The 19,973-nt window shown below is 44.4% G+C and overlaps 1 protein-coding gene across 1 annotated transcript; it reads left to right on the top strand.

The window, feature by feature from the left end:
- Positions 1-1,413: 1,413 nt before the first annotated feature.
- Positions 1,414-6,330, top strand: LOC124000853. Its single transcript, XM_046307521.1, has 4 exons — positions 1,414-1,613; positions 2,208-2,339; positions 4,376-4,513; positions 4,832-6,330. The coding sequence occupies exons 1-4, from the start codon at positions 1,539-1,541 to the stop codon at positions 5,024-5,026; spliced, it is 540 nt and encodes a 179-aa protein (XP_046163477.1). The 5' UTR covers positions 1,414-1,538; the 3' UTR covers positions 5,027-6,330.
- The last annotated feature ends 13,643 nt before the right edge of the window (positions 6,331-19,973 follow it).

Here is a 19,973-nt window from a genome sequence, read left to right as displayed (position 1 = left end):
GTATTTGGAGCGCAGATAGCTACTTTCAAGCATAGCCTATTGTCCGCAGCGCGACTGTTTACTTCAGGCTATCGAATTGAATCAAAAACTCATGTAACATTCTTTCTGAATTATAGGCTACAACTAAATTTCCCATTCACAAATGTAAATTAAAGAGTAAAAAAATGATAGCAATTATAGCCTATAGGCCTGTTAATCAAGTCAAGTCACCAGCTAGGCCCTTTTAAAGTGGATTTCATCATTTTCAACACAGTGGATCCAATCAACATAAGGCATAGCTTTGTTTCATTTATTTGATTCATTATGTGCATCTCAAAGTGTTTCACAATAAGAAATAGGAAATAAAATAATATTGGCCTAGTTAAATACAAATAATAGCATTATAATAGATGTAAAACAGCGAAATAAAACAATTAGGCTTAGTCTATATATCGTTTCTGTATTGATAGCCTAATAGGCTATCGCCTAATAGACGAGTATAGCAAAATGTTTGTGCATCTAGTTCTGACAGTGCAGTAATATCTAACAAGTAATCTTTCCACAACTACCTAATACACACAATTCCACAACTACCTAATACACACAATTCCACAACTACCTAATACACACATGGATGGAATAAGAATGTGTACATATAAATATATGGATGATCGATGACTGAGCAGCATAGGCAAGATGCAATAGATGGTATAAAATACAGCATATACATATGAGATGAGTCATGTAAGATATGTAAACATTATTAGAGTGGCATTATTTAAAGTGAATGCATGCCAAGCTATCACAAGGTCAGCCGGAGGTAAGTCCTATTATCTCTCAAGGGATTTGATTCAATATGTAATGTAATCTCATTTCCGATTGAGCCTACATAGGCAGCGTTTAGCGTGAATTCGGTCTCCGCTAAAGCGAGAACATTGCCTGTAAATTTCAATCACGCTGTAAAACTGGACTTCCGCAATGTAGATTGAATAGAGACCAAATTATTAGTCACTCACTATTGCAGGTTTACAATGACCCTTCAGTGGAAATTCCCATGAATCGTACTATCATTCATATAAATACTTCAAGTCTCCTTCAAGTCTTTAGCAAAATAGACTAACCATACTGACACGGAATGAACACTCTCAAAAGTAAGTGATATTTTATCTTATATTTGTATAAATACATTTGACTAGGACACTCTTAATGAGTGCATTTGTTCTGCTTGATGCAACTTTTTTTAAACTTGGAAACAATATTTATTTTATTTTTATTATTGTCCGAAGAAAGTCATAATAGCTTGGACATATTTTGAGTGGTTGTCTCCAGGTATTTTTTATTGTGCATGGATACCGCGTAACTCAATGCACTATATTTGGCACGCGCTACTTTCTTGCATAAGGTTCTGCGCTGCACTGGCTGTACGTCATAGTTCAACTTGTTAAGGACCTGTAGCATTGTAGAGTCGTTCTGCAGCTGTTTTTTCCTTTCTCAAAGTTGTAGGTCTTCTCTGCTGTTCAGCTTTTCTGGTCCGGTCCGCGCATATTCCAGAGAAGTCAATGGACGCAAGGAGTTTGGTCGACAAAATATTAGGCAACATCCCTGTGGTTCACGAGTCTAGTCTCAAAATCATGGTAAGTCTATGGGAGAGCGATGGTGTCCTGTTCTTACCTGGTGTATATTGTCTTTACTGCATGTAAATTAATGCTCAATTTGAGTTGAAATCACGCTGACCGTTTGATTAATTTTTATTATGCAAATATTGTTTTGGTTGTTTTGGTTATTACTGCATTGTCGGAACTAGAAGCACAAGCATTTCGCTACACTCGCATTAACATCTGCTTATGTGACAAATACATTTGATTTGATTTGATTTGATTTTGCGGTTTGTTTTTGCAAAAAACCACCCTTAGCACGCGACAGGCCACATTTTAAACTGAAGAATGCAAAGCATGTATCTAACAAAGATCAATATCACCTTTAGCTGCAGCTACATTTAGTCAATTAAATCATGCCTTGTAGCTGCAGGCCAATTAAGGAAAATCTAGGTTTAATTAAAATGCTAATCAGATGCATTTCTTTGTGCATTTACACTTGCAGTGGTTGGTTTTACATCCAGTCATGACCACTAACACCACAGATTCCAAAAGTGCACTAACCATAACTTCTCTCTGTTTTACATTTACATTGGCTCCAGCTCTATAACCACACCACTCCTGTTCTCCTAGGGCCTGACCCTTGACCCGTCCAGCCAGTCTAGGAACATGCCGTACCAGTCCATGGTGACCTCCCTGGGCATCCCCGCAGCACCAGAACTAAGGACTGTCTGCAGACCCCTAAACCAAATCGATTTCACCCTGGTGAGTGTGCGTGTGTCAGTGCTGTTTAAGATGAGGGAGGACAATTCTTTTTTTTAATGAGCATGGCCTTATTTCTATTACAGCGTATCGGATTACTGTCATTCAAATTCCATTCACCCAGCTCAATGTAACATCGCTAAGTTTAGACTACTACATGTTACAACATTTTTACATATACCCTTCTGGAGGTTGCTACAACCTAGTCTATTAATGTAAGTTCACAACGTAGGTGCAGAGGTCGAGAGCCGCCTTGCACACTCTTGCCTGCATCTAGCTGATCTAGGGTGTAATCATTATTCCAACCGTTGCAAACGAGTTTCTATTGGACAAATTCAGGTATGTTTATCCATGTTTATCCATGTTTCGTTCTGTTTGCTCCTGTTTAAGAAACATTTTTCAACTGAATCGGCAGAATGAATACACCCCTGATCACACGCAAACGCAGTTCACTTTCATAGCAGCCACATACAAACGGCATGATCACTTTTGTTGTATAATTCTATCTCACGTCTATACAATCTCCTCTCACATTTTCCCTTTGCTTGGGGACTTCAGTGCACAACACATCAGCTGAAAAAAACTTTTCAAGCAAATATTTATATCATAACCACTAAACGTTACACACAGCGTACATCATTGTCATCATATTAGCTGACGTCATAGTCAACATAGCTACTATAACTAACACGCTAGTAAACCTGCTACAATCATGCAGTACAGTGTAAAGTCAGCAAGCAGTTTAGCAGTTATACCTGCCGGCCCTGGTGGCAGTAAATATTAAAACCAAAAGCTAACCTTGACTTGGAAGAGTTTCAGTGTTTGATACCCATAGCCAGCTAGCTAACATAGCATCCCTCTCTGTTTGAGACGGGTGTTTGATTAGGCTAAACTAGCTAGCTGCATTTTCTAGCTAAGCAAGTGAAAGTGGAAAAAATACAACAAAATATAGCGCTCCCTCTCTCTCTCTCTCTCTCTCTTGCTTCGCCTTCATTTTTGAGGAAATTCATTTGTTCAAAACTGTTCAACTATTGTCTTTCTCTTTGAGTCAACTACCCATTTAATGCACTGCAGTGCTGGCTAGCTGTAGCGCATGCTTTCAGTTGTAGGTCATTCTCTGATCCTTTGATTGGATAGACACCATGTCAGTTCATGCTGCAAGAGCTCATAATTACTGTGTAAGTCTATGTTTGGGGGTGAGAGCCGTGACTCTCCTAGGTTTTGTATTGAAGTAAATGTACCCAGAGAAGAATGGAAACTAGCTCTCCTCCAGCTACACCATGGTGCTACCCTACAAAGTGCTGTTGAGGCTACTGTTAGGTTATCATTTGAAATACTTGCTACACCAGAAGTTAATGGTTATCTGTATGAGGAATGTATATGGTTGGGTCAATTAAGGGTGGATATGAGCCCTGGGCTTGGAGAGTTACTAAGTGAGGGAAAAGCCAATCACATGGTTGTGGTCACTGATAAGGGTGGATAGCTGTGGATTAGTGAGGAATGGGGGCCGAGGTCAGGTCACACGAAGGGAAAATTAAGTTTATTACACACATCACTTAACTTTCTGCCTAGCAACACAGATGTCATGTTTAGAGAAAAAGAGAAGAGTCACCCTAAAGTCGGGTGTAAATACTCGTGCTGGTGGGAACATGTCTTTGTCTTTTCAGCTGTCTAACCCGTTGGGTAAATAAACTTGGTTTGAGCTTTTCCTAGTTGTCCATTAGTTTTTACTCTGTTTATTTAGAACCTAACACTACTGTTGATCTTCTTTACAAAACAGTGTATTTTAATCAATTATTTGGTGGCGTGAATATATTTAGTATATTTATGAAACTCACTGAGAACAATGGTCCTTCCCTTCCTCCACTGGTGTGTGTGTGTGTGTAGGGAAAAGAATGCTATGATTCTGCTGAATGTTACAGATAGATTAATAAAGCTGACATGATTATTTCGGACACGATTCCTTATTGGGTTGTGTCCTAGCCTACTGGACATGGGCCTGGTTAGTTGTCTGACGAGCTGTGTGCTTCTGCCTACAGGAGGTGTGTCTGAGCAGTATGTCTGCAGGGCTGCAGCTGTATCAGGATGTGCTGGGTGAGCTGAAGGAACGTGGGACCACTGACAAGGTGACAGGACTCCTGGCTGATATCAGAGACCTGCTGGCCCAGGTCAACAAGGTGAGACTGACACACACACACACACGCACGCACACACACACACACACACACACACACACACACACACACACACACACACACACACACACACACACACACACACACACACACACACACACACACACACACACACACACACACACACACACACACACACACACACACACACACACACACACAAACTCCCTAAGTAATAAAAAGTAGACGCATGCACACTGGCGGCACAAGATCATAGAGATCCTACAATCATATCATCACACTTGAGATGTTCCTTTAGGTTAATAACCTTCTGTATGTGTATGTTTTTGTGTTGTTCAGATGCAGGAGCCTGGCCAGATGAGCAGTGTGGCCCAGTACGAGGCCTCGGGACTGGCCTCACGCCTCCCAGGGGACTACGAGGTTCAGGTTGCAACTCACTTTACCCTGCTGCAGCTCCGTGACTTCACACAGAACCTAAAACGCAGCCTGCGCAACGTCGAACACCTGACTTCCAGGCCAGGACAGAGGGGCTGAACTGTACTCTACAGCAGCAGCAAAACCTGTGCAGACATGGATGGGGGACCGGAGGGGGGTCGTCCGTGCCAGAAGCCTATTGGACATCTAAGGCAACTGCGTAGTGATGTAGTCACTACTGTTCCCCATCAATTGGGATAATAGCAACTGGTCAAGGACTGAGTGCCTGTTTTTCTTCATCTCTTTCTCCCCATGGGGGTTTTGTTCTTAGCTCGTTCTGCCACTCATCACCACCTCTGATTGCTTTCTCAGACTTTCATTGAGATAAAGCAACACCGATAGTTGCCATATAGTGGCAAGTCCCCGACAGTCTTTGAGATACTTATTTATACTTAAAAAATATATATATTTATGAAGTACTGCGATATCATTTGTTTGTGTATTTGAATTCATTTGTTGTGTATGCAGGTATTTATTTATAATGTATTTATGTATTTATACTGTATGTGTTGGTTTACTGATTGATACTGTCATTCCTAGACTAATTTCCTGGTGGGTGTCAAGAGATTTGTACTGTATGTGGTTTGGCAGAGAGGTCATATTTTATATACCAGGAGCTCCGATCTCCTTCTCTTTGTTTTATTTATTATTATATATATTTTTACAGGACAATAGGAAGTTGGAAGACATGTATAGAACAAACAGTGAGGATGGGCTTTAGACGAACGGCCGAGTTGAGACTTGATCCCGTCGCCTTGGAGGCATGTGTGGTCTGGGAATCGAGTGTGTTACTGCTCGAACCAGACTCCGGCATGAGAGGGTTATTGGTCAATACAGTCACCCCGAGAGTCATTTCCTGGTAGGTGTGTCATTCCCTGTTTAAGAAGTTCCTATTCTAGTTTTTATTAACACAAGTCAAGTGTGAATTGATGTTAACTGACTGTGTGTGTGTGTGTTTTAGTCAGCACTTATAGTGTCGTAAACATCACACTTGGTGAAAGCCTGGAAAGTTATCTATTTATTTCGTCTAACCCTGGTGAACTATACTCTTCACACTGAAGGATGTAAGACATTGAACATGTTCTAATGTGTGTAGTTTAAGAAGGTTGAATGATACTTGTGACAACGTATCGTAACTGTATTTAGATTTTGGACTGTATTTAGGTCTAGTGTGTATCAAGCGTGTCCTTGTTTTAAAATGGTGATGTCATCTTATTAACAGAAATGGTTTTGTTAGTAAACCCTATGGGAAAATTACTTTCTAGAATTGTACTATACTTGATCAGTTACTTGCGTTAATCGGTTGATTCCATATATTTTGCACTAAAGTGTTTTTTTTCTCCAACAGTAATAAACCTTTAATGTGTAACAAGAAATGTGTTACTTTTCTAGTCTCTGTTTCGTCAGAATGGAAGTTACCTGGAGCAATACAGTGTACTCAGTTAAATAAAGGTAAAAAGTGTATATATATATATATTGTTATGCAGGTGAATGAGGACCCAAAAGCGACTTGGCGAAAACAGAGTCTTTATTCCAGTAAAGGAAATAGGCAATACTCCTAGACAAATCAGAGCAGAAAACAAAACATAAAAAACTAATTCCACTCGTAGTGACGAGGACAGACTGGAGACTCGACCATAAACTGTAGGTTGCCTCGGGAAGGCACCGACCGTAGCAGACTCAGACACCTGCTCACACGCAGCATCTGAGGGAAACAAGACACGACAGGGCGAGACAAAGACACAGCACGGCGAACAATATACAAGGATCCGACAGGACAGAAACGGAAGACAAGGGGAGAAATAGGGACTCTAATCAGAGGGCAAGATACGGAACAGGTGTGAAAAGATTAGATGATTGAGTAGGGGAATAGGAACAGCTGGGAGCAGGGACGGAACGATAGAGAGAAGAGAGAGAGGGAGGGAGAGAGAAAAAAGGGAACGAACCTAATAAGACTAGCAGGGGGAAAACGAACAGAAGGGAAAGCAAAATGACAAGACAATATAAGACAAAACATGACATATATACTCAGGAAGGATTTCCTGCAAACACACGTGCGTGAAGCGTCCAGGCTGTTAGAATGTGATTTTGGCTATGAACTCCTCTCATAAATGAACAAACATTGAAAGCTTCTAGGCTGTTCACTGTTTACATGCCTTGTTGTTTTCTGGGAAGAAGCAGGGAGCACTCCCATTGTTACAGCTATGGTAAGCACTTTGGTCAATCTGGAAAACCAGAGCGAAGATTCAGATGTTTCTTACTTTCCAATGTTGTCCATGACTTGATTGACCATTTTGAACAGATTCACAACATTGTCATAGAGCTGCTGGAAACGGCCGAGCTTTCACAAGAAGCAGGGATGTGAAGAGGGAACAAATCAAATGATATTTGTCACATGTACCTAATACAACCGGTGTAGACCTTACAGTGAAATTCTTACTTACAAGCCCTTAACCAGCAATGAAGTTTTAAGAAATTACCTACAAAAAAGTAAGAGATAAGCATAACAAATTATTAAAAAGCAATGCATATAGTCTGGGTAGTGTTATGCAGGTGAGTGAGGACCCAAAAGCGACTTAACAGAAACTGAGTTTATTCAAGTCCAAACAGAAAATAACAAATCCTGAATTCTTAACAGGAAATGTCCAAACGGGGATAACAGAAATCCTCTAGTTTGTAGAGGGGAATAACAGGATAAGCGGCCACAGACTGCAGGTCCCTTCGGGTAGGCGCAGGCCGTAGCTGACAGAGACACCTGCTCACACGCAGCATCTGATGAAGGCAAAACACGACAGGACGGAACAAGAACACAGCACAGCAAACAAGGATCCGACAAGGACAGAAGCAGAAACAGAGAGAGAAATAGAGACTTAATCAGAGGGCAAAATAGGGGACAGGTGTGAAAGAGTAAACGAGGTCGTTAGGAGAATGAGGAACAGCTGGGAGCAGGAACGGAACGATAGAGAGAGAGAGGGATAGAGAGAGGGAAAGAAACCTAATAAGACCAGCAGGGGGAAACGAATAGAAGAGAAAGCACAGGGACAAGACATGACAATATATGACAATACATGACAGTACCCCCCCACTCACCGAGCGCCTCCTGGCGCACTCGAGGAGGAACCCTGGCAGCAACGGAGGAAATCATCGATCAACGAACGGTCCAGCACGTCCCGAGATGGAACCCAACTCCTCTCATTTACATTACATTTAAGTCATTTAGCAGACGCTCTTATCCAGAGCGACTTACAAATTTGTGCATTCACCTTATGACATCCAGTGGAACAGTCACTTTACAATAGTGCATCTAAATCTTGAAGGGGGGGGGGTGAGAGGGATTACTTATCCTATCCTAGGTATTCCTCTCCTCAGGACCGTACCCCTCCCAATCCACTAAGTACTGGTGACCACGTCCCTGAGAACGCATGTCCATAATCTTCCGGACCCTGTAGATAGGTGCGCCCTCGACAAGGACGGGGGGGGGGGGGAGACGAACGGGGGTGCGAAGAAAAGGCTTGACACAGGAGACATGGAAGACTGGGTGGACGCGACGAAGATGTCGCGGAAGAAGAAGTCGCACTGCGACAGGATTAACGACCTGAGAAATACGGAACGGACCAATGAACCGCGGGGTCAACTTGCGAGAAGCTGTCGTAAGGGGAAGGTTACGAGTGGAAAGCCATACTCTCTGACCGCGACAATACCTAGGACTCTTAGTCCTACGCTTATTGGCGGCTCTCACAGTCTGCGCCCTATAACGGCAAAGTGCAGACCTGACCCTCCTCCAGGTGCGCTCACAACGTTGGACAAAAGCCTGAGCGGAGGGAACGCTGGACTCGGCGAGCTGGGACGAGAACAGAGGGGGCTGGTACCCAAGGCTACTCTGAAAAGGAGATAGCCCGGTCGCAGACGAAGGAAGCGAGTTGTGAGCGTATTCTGCCCAGGGGAGCTGTTCTGCCCAAGACGCAGGGTTTCGAAAAGAAAGACTGCGTAAGATGCGACCAATAGTCTGATTGGCCCGTTCTGCTTGACCGTTAGACTGGGGATGAAAACCGGAAGAGAGACTGACGGAAGCACCAATCAAACGACAAAACTCCCTCCAAAACTGAGACGTGAATTGCGGACCTCTGTCCGAAACGGCGTCTAACGGAAGGCCATGAATTCTGAACACATTCTCAATGATGATTTGTGCCGTCTCTTTAGCGGAAGGAATCTTAGCGAGGGGAATAAAATGAGCCGCCTTAGAGAACCTATCGACAACCGTTAGAATAACAGTCTTCCCCGCTGACGAAGGCAGACCGGTAATAAAGTCTAAGGCGATGTGAGACCATGGTCGAGAAGGAATGGGAAGCGGTCTGAGACGACCGGCAGGAGGAGAGTTACCTGACTTAGTCTGCGCGCAGTCCGAACAAGCAGCCACAAAACGGCGCGTGTCATGCTCCTGAGTAGGCCACCAAAACCGCTGGCGAATAGAAGCAAGCGTACCCCGAACGCCGGGGTGGCCAGCTAACTTGGCAGAGTGAGCCCACTGAAGAATGGCCAGACGAGTAGAAACGGGAATGAAAAGAAGGTTACTAGGACAAGCGTGCGGCGACGGAGTGTGAGTGAGTGCTTGCTTTACCTGTCTCTCAATTCCCCAGACAGTCAACCCGACAACACACCCGACAACACGCCCTTCAGGGAGAATCCCCTCGGGGTCGGTAGAGGCTACAGAAGAACTGAAGAGACGGGATAAAGCATCAGGCTTGGTGTTCTTAGTGCCCGGACGATAAGAAATCACAAACTCGAAACGAGCGAAAAACAACGCCCAACGAGCCTGACGCGCATTGAGTCATTTGGCAGAACGGATGTACTCAAGGTTCTTATGGTCAGTCCAAACGACAAAAGGAACGGTCGCCCCCTCCAACCACTGTCGCCATTCGGCTAGGGCTAAGCGGATGGCGAGCAGTTCGCGGTTTCCCACATCATAGTTACGTTCCGACGGCGACAGGCGATGAGAAAAATACGCGCAAGGATGGACCTTATCGTCAGAATGGGAGCGCTGGGACAGAATGGCTCCCACGCCCACCTCTGACGCGTCAACCTCGACAATGAATTGTTTAGTGACATCAGGAGTAACAAGGATAGGAGCGGATGTAAAACGCTTCTTGAGGAGATCAAAAGCTCCCTGGGCGGAAACGGACCACTTAAAGCACGTCTTGACAGAAGTAAGGGCTGTGAGAGGAGCTGCCACTTGACCGAAATTACGAATGAAACGCCGATAGAAATTCGCGAAACCGAGAAAGCGCTGCAACTCGACACGTGACTTAGGGACGGGCCAATCGCTGACAGCATGGACCTTAGCGGGATCCATCTGAATGCCTTCAGCGGAAATAACAGAACCGAGAAATGTGACGGAGGAGACATGAAAAGCGCACTTCTCAGCCTTCACATAAAGACAATTCTCTAAAAGGCGCTGGAGAACACGTCGAACGTGCTGAACATGAATCTGGAGTGACGGTGAAAAAATCAGGATATCGTCAAGGTAAACGAAAACAAGGATGTTCAGCATGTCTCTCAGTACATCATTCACTAATGCCTGAAAGACAGCTGGAGCATTAGCGAGACCGAACGGCAGAACCCGGTATTCAAAATGCCCTAACGGAGTGTTAAACGTTAAACGCCGTTTTCCACTTGTCCCCCTCCCTGATGCGCACGAGATGGTAAGCGTTACGAAGGTCCAACTTAGTAAAGAACCTGGCTCCCTGCAGAATCTCGAAGGCTGACGACATAAGGGGAAGCGGATAACGATTCTTAACCGTTATGTCATTCAGCCCTCGATAATCCACGCAGGGGCGCAGAGTACCGTCCTTCTTCTTAACAAAAAAAACCCCGCTCCGGCAGGAGAGGAAGAAGGCACAACGATACCGGCGTCGAGAGCAACAGACAGATAATCTTCGAGAGCCTTACGTTCGGGAGCCGACAGAGAGTATAGTCTACCCCGGGGGGGAGTGGTCCCCGGAAGGAGATCAATACTACAATCATACGACCGGTGAGGAGGAAGGGAGGTGGCTCTGGACCGACTGAAGACCGTGCGCAGATCATGATATTCCTCCGGCACCCCTGTCAAATCACCAGGTTCCTCCTGTGAAGAGGGGACAGAAGAAACAGGAGGGATAGCAGACATTAAACATTTCACATGACAAGAAACGTTCCAGGATAGGATAGAATTACTAGACCAATTAATAGAAGGATTATGACACACTAGCCAGGGATGACCCAAAACAACAGGTGTAAAGGGTGAACGAAAAATCAAAAAAGAAATGGTCTCACTATGGTTACCAGATACTGTGAGGGTTAAAGGTAGTGTTTCACATAATATACTGGGGAGAGGACTACCATCCAAGGCGAACATGGCCGTGGGCTCCCCTAACTGTCTGAGAGGAATGTCATGTTCCCGAGCCCATGCTTCGTCCATAAAACAGCCCTCAGCCCCAGAGTCTATCAAGGCACTGCAGGAAGCTGCCGAACCGGTCCAGCGTAGATGGACCGACAAGGTAGTACAGGATCTTGATGGAGAGACCTGAGTAGTAGCGCTCACCAGTAGCCCTCCGCTTACTGATGAGCTCTGGCTTTTACTGGACATGAAATGACAAAATGTCCAGCAGAACCGCAATAGAGACAGAGGCGGTTGGTGATTATCCGTTCCCTCTCCTTAGTCGAGATGTGAATACCTCCCAACTGCATGGGCTCAACACCTGAGCCAGTGGGGGGAGATGGTAGTGATGCGGAGAGGGGGGACACTGTTAATGCGAGCTCTCTTCCACGAGCTCGGTGACGAAGATCTACCCGTCGTTCTATGCGGATGGCGAGTTCAATCAAAGAATCCACGCTGGAAGGAACCTCCCGGGAGAGAATCTCATCCTTAACCTCAGCGTGGAGTCCCTCCAGAAAACGAGCGAGCAACGCCGGCTCGTTCCAGTCACTGGAGGCAGCAAGAGTGCGAAACTCTATAGAGTAATCCGTTATGGATCGATCACCTTGACATAGGGAAGCCAGGGCCCTGGAAGCCTCCTTCCCAAAAACTGAACGATCAAAAACCCGTATCATCTCCTCTTTAAAGTTCTGATACTCGTTAGTACACTCAGCCCTTGCCTCCCAGATTGCCGTGCCCCACTCACGAGCCCGTCCAGTAAGGAGAGATATGATGTAGGCGATACGAGCTCTACCCCTTGAGTATGTGTTGGGCTGGAGAGAGAACACAATATCACACTGGGTGAGAAACGAGCGGCATTCAGTGGGCTGCCCAGAGTAACACGGTGGGTTATTAATTCTGGGTTCCGGAGACTCGGAAGCCCAGGAAGTAGCTGGTGGATCGAGACGGAGATTGTGAAACTGTCTTGAGAGGTCGGAGACCTGAGCGGCCAGGGTCTCAACGGCATGACGAGCAGCAGACAATTCCTGCTCGTGTCTGCCGAGCATCGCTCCCTGGATCTCGACAGCTGAGTTGCGAGGATCCGTAGTCGCTGGGTCCATTCTTGGTCGGATCCTTCTGTTATGCAGGTGAGTGAGGACCCAAAAGAGACTTAACAGAAACTGAGTTTATTCAAGTCCAAACAGAAAATAACAAATCCTGAATTCTTAACAGGAAATGTCCAAACGGGGATAACAGAAATCCTCTAGTTTGTAGAGGGGAATAACAGGATAAGCGGCCACAGACTGCAGGTCCCTTCGGGTAGGCGCAGACCGTAGCTGACAGAGACACCTGCTCACACGCAGCATCTGATGAAGGCAAAACACGACAGGACGGAACAAGAACACAGCACAGCAAACAAGGATCCGACAAGGACAGAAGCAGAAACAGAGAGAGAAATAGAGACTTAATCAGAGGGCAAAATAGGGGACAGGTGTGAAAGAGTAAACGAGGTCGTTAGGAGAATGAGGAACAGCTGGGAGCAGGAACGGAACGATAGAGAGAGAGGGATAGAGAGAGGGAAAGAAACCTAACAAGACCAGCAGGGGGAAACGAATAGAAGAGAAAGCACAGGGACAAGACATGACAATATATGACAATACATGACAGGTAGCCTTTTGATTAGCTGTTCAGGAGTCTTATGACTTGGGGGGTAGAACTATTTAAGAGCCTCTTGGACCTAGACTTGGGTCTCCGGTACCGCCTGCTGTGTGGTAGCAGAGAGAACAGTCTATGACTAGGGTGGCTCGAGTCTTTGACAATTTTTAGAACCTTCCTCTGACACCGCCAGGTATAGAGGTCCTGGATGGCAGGAAGCTTGGCCCCGGTGATGTACTGGGTTGTATGCACTACCCTCTGTAGTGCCTTGCGGTCAGAGCAGTTGCCATACCAGGCAGTGATGCAACCTGTCAGGATGCTCTTGATGGTGCAGCTGGAAAACCTTTTGAGGTTTTCAGTCTCCTGAGGGGGAATCGGTTTTGTCGTGCCCTCTTCACGACTGTCTGTTGGGGAAATTATAATTAAATGACTGAACAAATCATTTTAAATGGAACTGTAACTAAGTAAACTTATACTCTGTTTTATATCTGATTAACAATATGAGTTCATAAGAAGGGATTGTGTGACACGGACAAGGAGTAATTAAAGTTAATGAACACCTTTCCAACTAGGAAGAAAGGAATGGGTTGTGGATTAAGTAAACAGATAATGTACTTAACTTATGGTTGAACCGACGAAACTGAGCTCTGGGGTGTTTTAGATAAAACAGTGAGTGCATTCCTAGGTTTTCTGTTAATTAGAACTGTCAGGTAAGTGGTGATCGATAATGTTGAGGGGTCAACAAGTTCATTCAGTTGTGTTGTGTGTCCTGTGTATGTGCTGGGGGGGTTAGAATGAACTCAGAACCTCATGAACCTTTAAAGTTCCCTTTGACCCGGTCTGGAGGAGGAGATTCATTTTAGGAGCAATGAAATGACGTCATGTTATTGTATATAAACTGTTGCTCGTGGTAAAGTGGCAGCTCACTCCGAGAATAAATTATGTTACCTATTATTGAAATGGCTGGTCTCCGTCTATTTTATGCAAACAAGAATCTTACAAATTCTCATAAAATAGATTAAGGGTTTTCAATTAATGAAAACACATTGGCATAATTAAATTATAGTAACACTGTCTTGGTGTGCTTGGACCATGTTATTTTGTTGGTGATGTGGACGCCAAGGAACTCCACCACATCCCCATCGATGAGAATGGGGGCATGCTCGGTCCTCCTTTTCCTGTAGTCCACAATCATCTCCTTTGTCAAATTGACAAATTTCTTGAAGAGGTGCTGTTGCAGCCTTTTTCACCACGCTGTCTGTGTGGGTGGACCATCAGTAAAGGTTTCGCCACCCACTGGTGGGTCTGGGACTGTACCATTATTCACAGGAATAATTGTACTTCGTACAATCAGGCAACTATAGACAGGCAACTTACTAGAATGGGTGTCCCTGGGAGCAATGTTCCCTTCAATTTTTTGGGGCACTGAGCAAATTGTTGGTCTTTTGAGCGGAAACTTGAACTTTGTGCAACTTCTGTACCCTTACAGTTTTAGACAGTAGCCAATAGGATATTGTGGCTATTTGAGCATAATGTAGGCCATGACAGACCAACCCTCTTCATGGAGATCTACTGTCCTGTATGTTTTCAGTCCAGCCCTAATTTAACACACCTGATTCAGCTTGTTAAGGTCTTGTTGAGCAGCAAATTAGTAGAATCAAGGTTAAATTAGGGTTGGACTGAAAACCCATAGGACGGTAGATCTCCAGGAAGAGAGTTGGGCAGCCCTGATCTAGGCCTTCCAGCAAACCAATGGTGCAAATCCCATAACATTTTCACATGGAAATAGCTTTTGACTTCTATGATTTTCAATGTAGGCCTATGTAATGCTTAATTATTACCATACAGAGAATAAGGCAATGTAGACTACCCCTATAGGCTTATTTGCATATTCGAGCCTTTCTCAAAATAAAACACTGCCCCTTTAATTAAGACATGAGCTTTTTACCTGACTGGCTTTTCAAAAACAGATTGAAATGTAGCTTACACATTTTGTGCTCTTATAGGAAGCAGTAACTCCCCATTGCTTACCTATACTTATCTATTACTAGGCTAATAACTCGCTAACAAGCTAATAATATAAAGAATGTGATTGAAAGACCGCTTGTGGACCCCCTCGTTAAAGTAGAATTCTACTCCGTTGCGCTCTGGCTCTGCCTACAACAAAATCACAGACTCAATCTTGCAAAGTTAGATTTTTTTCAGTTTGTTGCATTGAAAAAAGGCTGATAAAGTTGATTCGATCAGAGAAAAAGGGAACCTCATCAAGAGGCGGCATGTTAAATGTGCAACCAGAGGGGAAAAAATTATAGACCACCTTTACTCCACACACAGAGACTCGTACAACGCTCTCCATTTGGCAAATCGGACCATAATTCTATTCTTCTGATTCCTGATTACAAGCAAAACTGAAAGCAGGAAGCACCAGTGACTCTGTCTATAAAAATGTGGTCAGATGAAGCAGATGTTAAACTACAGGACTGTTTTGCTAGTACAGACTGGAGTATGTTCTTGGATTGTTCTAATGACTTTGAGGATTACACCACATCAGTCGCTGGCTTTACCAATAAGTGCATCGAGGACGTCGTCCCCACAGTGACTGTACGTACATACCCCAACCAGAAGCCATGGATTACAGGCAACATTTGCACTGAGCTAAAGGGTAGTGCTACCTCTTTCATAGTTCGGGACTCTAACCTGGAAGCTTATAAGAAATCCCGCTATGCCCTCCGATGAACCATCAAACAGAAAAATGATCAATAGTGGACTAAGATCGAGAAGTACGACACTGGCACTCCGAGCATGCGATGACCAACAGGCAAGTGTCTTTACTGACATTTTCAACCTCTCCATGTCTGAGTCTGTAATAGCAACATGTTTCAAGCAGACCACCATAGTTCCTGTGCCCAGGAACACTAACTGGATCCTGGACTTCCTGACGGGCCGCCCCCAGGTGATAAGGCCAGGTAACAACACGTCCACCACAATGATCCTCAAGACAGGGTGGGGGCCTCAAGGGTGCGTGCACAGTCCCCTCCAGTCCTACTCCCTGTTCACTCAGGACTGCACGGCCAGGCACGACTCCATGATGAGACAGCCTATAGGGAGGAGGTCAGAGACCTGACCGTGTGGTGCAAGGACAACAATCTCTCCCTCAACATGATCAAGGCAAAGGAGGTGATTGTGGACTACCTGAAAATGAGGACCGTGCATGCCCCCATTCTCATCGACAGGGATGTAGTGGAGCAGGTTGAGAGCTTCAAGTTTCTTGGCGTCCACATCACCAACAAACTAAAATGGTCCAAGCACACCAAGACAGTCTTGAAGAGGGCACGACAAAACCGATTACCCCTCAGGAGACTGAAAAGATTTGGCATGGGTCCTCAGATCCTCAAAAGGTTTTACAGCTGCACCATCGAGAGCATCCTGACGGGTTGCATCACTGCCTGGTATGGCAACTGCTCGGCCTCTAACCGTAAGGCACTACAGAGGGTAATGCGTAAGGCCCAGTACATCACCGGGGCCAAGCTTTCTGCCATTTCTGACCTCTATACCAGACGGTGTCAGAGGAAGGCTCTAAAAATTGTCAAAGACTCAAGCCACCCTATTCATAGACTGTTCTCTCTGCTACCGCACGGCAAGCGGTACCGCAGCGCCAAATCTAGGTCCAAGAGGCTCCTAAATAGCTTCTACCCCCAAGCCATAAGACTCCTGAACAACTAATCAAAAGGCTACCCAGACTATATGCATTGCTCTTATAAGCATAACAAATGATTACTCTTACTTTTTTAAAGAAATTTCTTAAAACTGCATTGTTGGATAAGTAAGGGCTTGTCAGAAAGCATTTCATTGTATTCGGTACATTTGACAAATACAATTTGATTTGATTTGTTCCCTCTTCACATCCCTGCTTCTTGTGAAAGCTCTGCCGTCTCCAACAGGTCTTCACAGCGCTATGACAATGTTGTGAATCTGTTCAAAATGGTCAATCAAGTCATGGACAACATTTGAAAGCAAGAAATATCTGAATCATCACTCTGAATCATCACTGGCTTTCCAGATTGACCAAAGTGCTTACCATAGCTGTAACAATGGGATCGCTCCCTGCTTCTTCCCAGAAAACAACAAGACATGTAAACAGTGAACAGCCTGGAAGCTTTCAATGTTTGTTAATTTATGAGATGAGTTCATAGCCAAAATCACATTCTAACAGCCTGGACGCTTCACACAAGTGTGTTTGCAGGAAATCCTTCCTGAGTATATATATACACTTTATACCTTTATTTAACTGAGTACACTGTATTGCTCCAGGTAAATTCCATTCTGATGAAACAGAGACTAGAAAAGTAACACGTTTCTTGTTACACATTAAAGGTTTATTACTGTTGGAGAAAAAAAACACTTTAGTGCAAAATATATGGAATCAACCGATTAACGCAAGTAACTGATCAACAATAGTACAATTGTAGAAAATTATTTTCCCCATAGTGTTCACTAACACAACCTTTCTGTTAATAAGATGACATCACCATTTTAAACAAGGACATGATTGATACACACTAGACCCAAATACAGTCCAAAATCAAAATACAGTATGTTGTCACAAGTACAACATGTTCAATGTCTTACATACTTCAGCTTGAAGAGAATATTTCATCATCATTGCTAGACTAAATCAATTGATAACTTTTCTAAGCCAGGAGTCCTGTCACCTTTGTTTTGTGTTAATAAAAACTAGAATAGGAACTTCTTAAACAGGGAATGACACGCCTACCAGGAAATGACTCTAGGGGTGACTGTATTGACCAATAACCCTCTCGTGCCGGAGTCTGGTTCGAGCAGTAACACACTCGATTCCCAGACCACACATGCCTCCAAGGCGACGGGATCAAGTCTCAACTCGGCCGTTCGTCTAAAGCCCATCCTCACTGTTTGTTCTATACATGTCTTCCAACTTCCTATTGTCCTGTAAAAATATATATAATAATAAATAAAACAAAGGGAAGAAGATCGGAGCTCCTGGTATATAAAATATGACCTCTCTGCAAAACCACATACAGTACAAATCTCTTGACACCCACCAGGAAATTAGTCTAGGAATGACAGTATCAATCAGTAAATAAACACATACAGTATAAATACATGACAAATAAATAAATAACTGCATATGCAAGCAAATAAATTCAAACACACTAACAAATGATATCCCAGTACTTCATAAATATATATATTTGAAGTATAAATAAGTATCTCAAAGACTGTCGGGGACTTGCCACTCTCTGGCAGCTATCGGTGTTGCTTTATCTCAAAGAAAGTCTGACAAAGCAATCAGAGGTGGTGATGAGTGGCAGAACGAGCTAAGAACAAAACCCCCATGGGGAGAAAGAGATGAAGAAAAGCAGGCACTAAGTCCTTGACCAGTTGCTATTGTCCCAATTGATGGGGAACCGATAGAGCAAGGCTTGAACCAGCTACCTGCAGTTATACTATGAGGTACAGACCTTGGCAGATACAGGGACGCTACACAATTGGTTATGGTGCCATCCCCTATCTCAGATAAATAAAGTGCTCCGCTTGCTTTATGTTTTCAAATGTCCCGTTTGACCTTGATGGACAGATTAGATAGAAAGACTGAAGCAGGCTGAAACAGAAATGAAACATGTTTCAGCAAGACTACATCACTACGCAGTTGCCTTAGATGTCCAATAGGCTTCTGGCACGGACGACCCCCCTCCGGTCCCCCATCCATGTCTGCACAGGTTTTGCTGCTGCTGTAGAGTACAGTTCAGCCCCTCTGTCCTGGCCTGGAAGTCAGGTGTTCGACGTTGCGCAGGCTGCGTTTTAGGTTCTGTGTGAAGTCACGGAGCTGCAGCAGGGTAAAGTGAGTTGCAACCTGAACCTCGTAGTCCCCTGGGAGGCGTGAGGCCAGTCCCGAGGCCTCGTACTGGGCCACACTGCTCATCTGGCCAGGCTCCTGCATCTGAACAACACAAAAACATACACATACAGAAGGTTATTAGTAACCTAAAGGAACATCTCAAGTGTGATGATGATATGATTTATGATTGTAGGACCTCTATGATCTTGTGCCAGTGTGCATGCATGTGTCTACTTCTTATTACTTAGTGAGTTTGTTTGTGTGTGTGTGTGTGTGTGTGTGTGTGTGTGTGTGTGTGTGTGTGTGTGTGTGTGTGTGTGTGTGTGTGTGTGTGTGTGTGTGTGTGTGTGTGTGTGTGTGTGTGTGTGTGTGTCAGTCTCACCCCGTTGACCTGGGCCAGCAGGTCTCTGATGTCAGCCAGGAGTCCTGTCACCTTGTCAGTGGTCACACGCTCCTTCAGCTCACCCAGCACATCCTGATACAGCTGCAGCCCCGCAGACATACTGCTCAGATTCATCTCCTGTAGGCGGAAGCACACAGCTGGTCTGACAACTAACCAGTAGGCTAGGTCATAACCCAGTCAAATCAAATCAAACTTTATTTGTCACGTGCGCTGAATACAACAGGTATTCCTCTTCCCAAGTCGGATGGAAAGCAGTTGGATTTGAAAGAGCAACAGGAGAGCGAGAGGTGGAAGAGGATGAAGATTCATTAGTCCAGCCAAAGAAAAACAGGACTGGCAGTGGAAAGACATCCTGGTCTCAGAACCTTTTGTATTATTCTGTAAGACACTCCATTTACTTTGATATGTTAAGTTTGGTATGGTTACATAAGACAGATGTTTACTTAGTAGGGTGGTTGGTCGGGGGTATAATGCAAATGTCTAGCAACCCAAAGGTTGTGAATTCGAATCTCATCATGGACAACCTTAGCATTTTAGCTAATTAGCAACTTTTCAACAATGTACTATTTTGAGCTACTTTGCAACTACTGAGCATTTTAGGTAACCCTTCCCCTAACCCTAACCTTAACCCTTTTAGCTGACCCTTCAACCTAACCCTAACCTTAACCATTTTAGCTAA

This window comes from Oncorhynchus gorbuscha, linkage group LG16 (assembly GCF_021184085.1).
Source record: "Oncorhynchus gorbuscha isolate QuinsamMale2020 ecotype Even-year linkage group LG16, OgorEven_v1.0, whole genome shotgun sequence".
In the NCBI taxonomy this organism is placed as follows: domain Eukaryota; kingdom Metazoa; phylum Chordata; class Actinopteri; order Salmoniformes; family Salmonidae; genus Oncorhynchus; species Oncorhynchus gorbuscha.
This window is presented reverse-complemented; position numbering and strand designations above follow the sequence as displayed.

Coding starts and splice junctions, on each gene's coding strand:
- LOC124000853 (XM_046307521.1), top strand. CDS start 1,539: ATGGACGCAAGGAGTTTGGTCGACAAAATATTAGGCAACATCCCTGTG. Junction 1,614..2,207: donor AGTCTAGTCTCAAAATCATG/GTAAGTCTATGG, acceptor CTGTTCTCCTAG/GGCCTGACCCTTGACCCGTC. Junction 4,514..4,831: donor TGCTGGCCCAGGTCAACAAG/GTGAGACTGACA, acceptor TGTGTTGTTCAG/ATGCAGGAGCCTGGCCAGAT.